The sequence below is a fragment of the Cicer arietinum genome, chromosome 7 (genome assembly GCF_000331145.2).
Source record: "Cicer arietinum cultivar CDC Frontier isolate Library 1 chromosome 7, Cicar.CDCFrontier_v2.0, whole genome shotgun sequence".
NCBI classification, from domain to species: domain Eukaryota; kingdom Viridiplantae; phylum Streptophyta; class Magnoliopsida; order Fabales; family Fabaceae; genus Cicer; species Cicer arietinum.
This window is the reverse complement of record NC_021166.2, coordinates 22,017,412-22,020,362: the sequence shown is the minus strand read 5'-3', so window position 1 is coordinate 22,020,362 and position 2,951 is coordinate 22,017,412. Positions and strand designations below refer to the sequence as shown.

Below are 2,951 nucleotides of genomic sequence, written 5' to 3'. Positions count from 1 at the left end.
CATATATTAAGTCACAGACAATTCGTAGTCATATCAAGAGTGAAGAACAAACAAAGTTTGAAGATCTTAATACACACAAGAAAATCCAATCTTTGCATCACATTTACAATGTTGTCTACAATTAAGTATTCAAAAATGTCTAACATGTAAGTCTATAAATTTTATAATCAGTCTACATTGTTATATATATATTTCATATAATTAAATAATATAATTAATTTTCCTAAACACCGAATGCTAATTATTTATTAAATAAATATGTGTATTAAAATGTCACAATTTATTTAGTAGTCTATTATATGGCCAACTTGATCATGCTACAATTCAATCGACTTATTTATCAGAGCCTACGTTTTTTGAACTTTACTTTTGTTGATCAATATGAAATAAACGACATTGGACTGAAAAAATTGTCATCTTCATTCCTATTCAAGTAATTTAACATGAAGTTTTAGTTTATGCACTCCTAATCTATTATTTTTGTGATTATCAATGGTGACAATTTATTGTAGTTATTATATTCGTCTTTAGTGGTATTGATATTTTATACAAGTACATTTAAATCTATGTTCATGGCAATATATTATAAATTATAATATTTTATTATTTAATTAATATATTATAATAATTTTATTATATTTTATAAATATTGTTAAAAATTTAAAATAAATATAACTACCAAAGAGCAACCCGTACAATGCACGAGCACTATATTAATTAATTTAAAAAATAATAACCCACACAACCCACGAGTACTATACTACTTGATTTAAAAAATAATACAATATAAAGTGACAGTGAATAATTAAAATTAAACGACAATTATAAAATTATTTTATTCAGTTTGTGCATTACCTTTACATTTTTTTAAAAATTGTCCTGCCTTTTATAGTTATCGGTGGAAATAGAATACATTTTTTAAAACCAAAGCTTTCTAATGTGCAACAGAAGAAGGAAAAAAAAAACTGATCTTTATCATAAATATTTCTACATACCGACATACTGGGTTGTCTCTCCCAATATATTTTTGCCCAATGATATCATTTGATTAAGAAAAAAAAAGAAAGAAAAAAAAAAGGGTGATGATTTTCATTCATACAAGCGATTTGAGTGTCATAATTACTTCACCAATCCATCAGCATGGTGTGAATTGATCAATTCGATGATTATATATTCCTGGAGCAAAGGTTAGACTTTACACAATATTCAAGAGTTTTAATTTAATTTATCTTAGTAATAGTGATTTTTAGTAACACCCAAAAAATTTCATCATTAATAGTCAATTCTACTAATAATAATCTATACCAGCTACAAATTTTATTAAGGATACTTTTCTATATAAATTTGTCTTAACAACACAATTTTGTCCTAAATTTAAATTTAGATTTAAAAATATACAATAAAACTGAAATTTATATACGTTCAAAAAACATAGATATATTTTAAACTAAAAATATATTTACAATGAATCAAAAATTAAAAAAGCAAACAGACGAGAAATATGGTGTTTATCTTTTACCTAGTACTTTAGTAAAAAGAATCAAATCTTTGACCTGTACTACAGGTAAATGCCGTCTATTATCAGATTGTTCTTTTTTTTTAACAAAATTATCAGAACATTACTGCAAGGAAACAATTAATGTGACCAAGCAGATAAACTATTAAAAGGAAACATTTACACATCACCATTTGGCCAAGAAGTCTCTATCAGAACGTAACAGACAGAAATTGCCAGGAAACTCTTTAAAATATCACATATTCAACGGATATCAACATCTTATGCATGATTCCTATTCCATAGTTTATTCATCTTCGTTTGATTTGTCAAGGACTGCCCAATGTTAGTAAGGCTGGATTCTACTAATGAATAGGACAAAAAAAGGGAAGAAAAAAAGAGGTAACGGATTTAAATCAAAATTGGATTTTAGTTCCAATAGCAATTTTCCACTTTCACTAGCCTTGCCACTTTTCAAGCTTGAAACAGACACATATGAACAAGTTTCCACAGGCATGAAAGTATAATTATGAACCAGTGCGTTCCAAAAACTATCAAATATATCTATTTTCTTCAAACACAGCCTTAGACAAGAAGACAACTTATCAAACCTGAAGCTTACAATTTTGAAAAGAACGCCACTAAAAAAGAAAACAGATTATCATAAATCAATGTCTTGCTGAAGAGGAGTCAGCACTGCCAATTTCGGTGTTGCATTTACAAGTAAAGGAAAATCAAAGAATTAATATATTCTTTATATTAAAGAAACAAGAAGAGAACTTACAGCACAAGTTGACACATCCTTAAAACCCCAAACACTAACATAAGAGAGAACATAACACCCCACAACAAAACCACAATACACCAAAGGGAATTCTCACATCATGCCCTGAAATCAGCTGCGTCAAACTCCAGTCAATCGAGACCCGGTAAAACACCACTTAAGTGACATCATCAGCAAGGTAATCTATCTGCTGCTCTCCGAATATATGCATTAGCACCGTGATTAGTAGAATCTTTAACTAAGCAGCAAGAACTATGATCACGATGAGAAGCACAATCCCAAATATCACCAAAAGCAAACATGCCTTAAAACAGACAAAAACACCAAATAAGCAATGAAAAATATATAATGTTTTGAGAGAGAAAAAAAGATTATGTAACAAATAACCAAGATGGTGAACAAGAAAAATCAAAGCCTTTTCCCACCTAGTGGAGTTGGCTACATTAATCAAATGATGTTATAATATCCTAGAATATCAAGATGGTATTAAATCTGCAACAACTCCTATAAGTAGGAAATTACAGCTAGTAATAGTTACATATTCCATCAAACCCTACTCCTGGGGGTAGATCCTCTCCATTTCTTAAAAGAAATTGAGATATCTACTACTTGTGTATATAAAGTCATATAAATACTCAATATATGTGACATGTTCTAGATATATGTGCCTAT

At 28.6% G+C, this 2,951-nt stretch overlaps 1 protein-coding gene across 1 annotated transcript in view; it reads right to left on the bottom strand.

Moving 5' to 3' along the window:
* Window positions 1-2,137: 2,137 nt before the first annotated feature.
* Window positions 2,138-2,951, bottom strand: part of LOC101513741 (syntaxin-22) — a 4,807-nt gene continuing 3,993 nt past the window's right edge. The window contains exon 7 of the mRNA XM_004509690.4: window positions 2,138-2,583. Within this exon, the coding sequence (XP_004509747.1) occupies window positions 2,518-2,583 (66 nt within the window). The 3' untranslated portion in view covers window positions 2,138-2,517. The remainder of the gene's footprint in view (window positions 2,584-2,951) is intronic.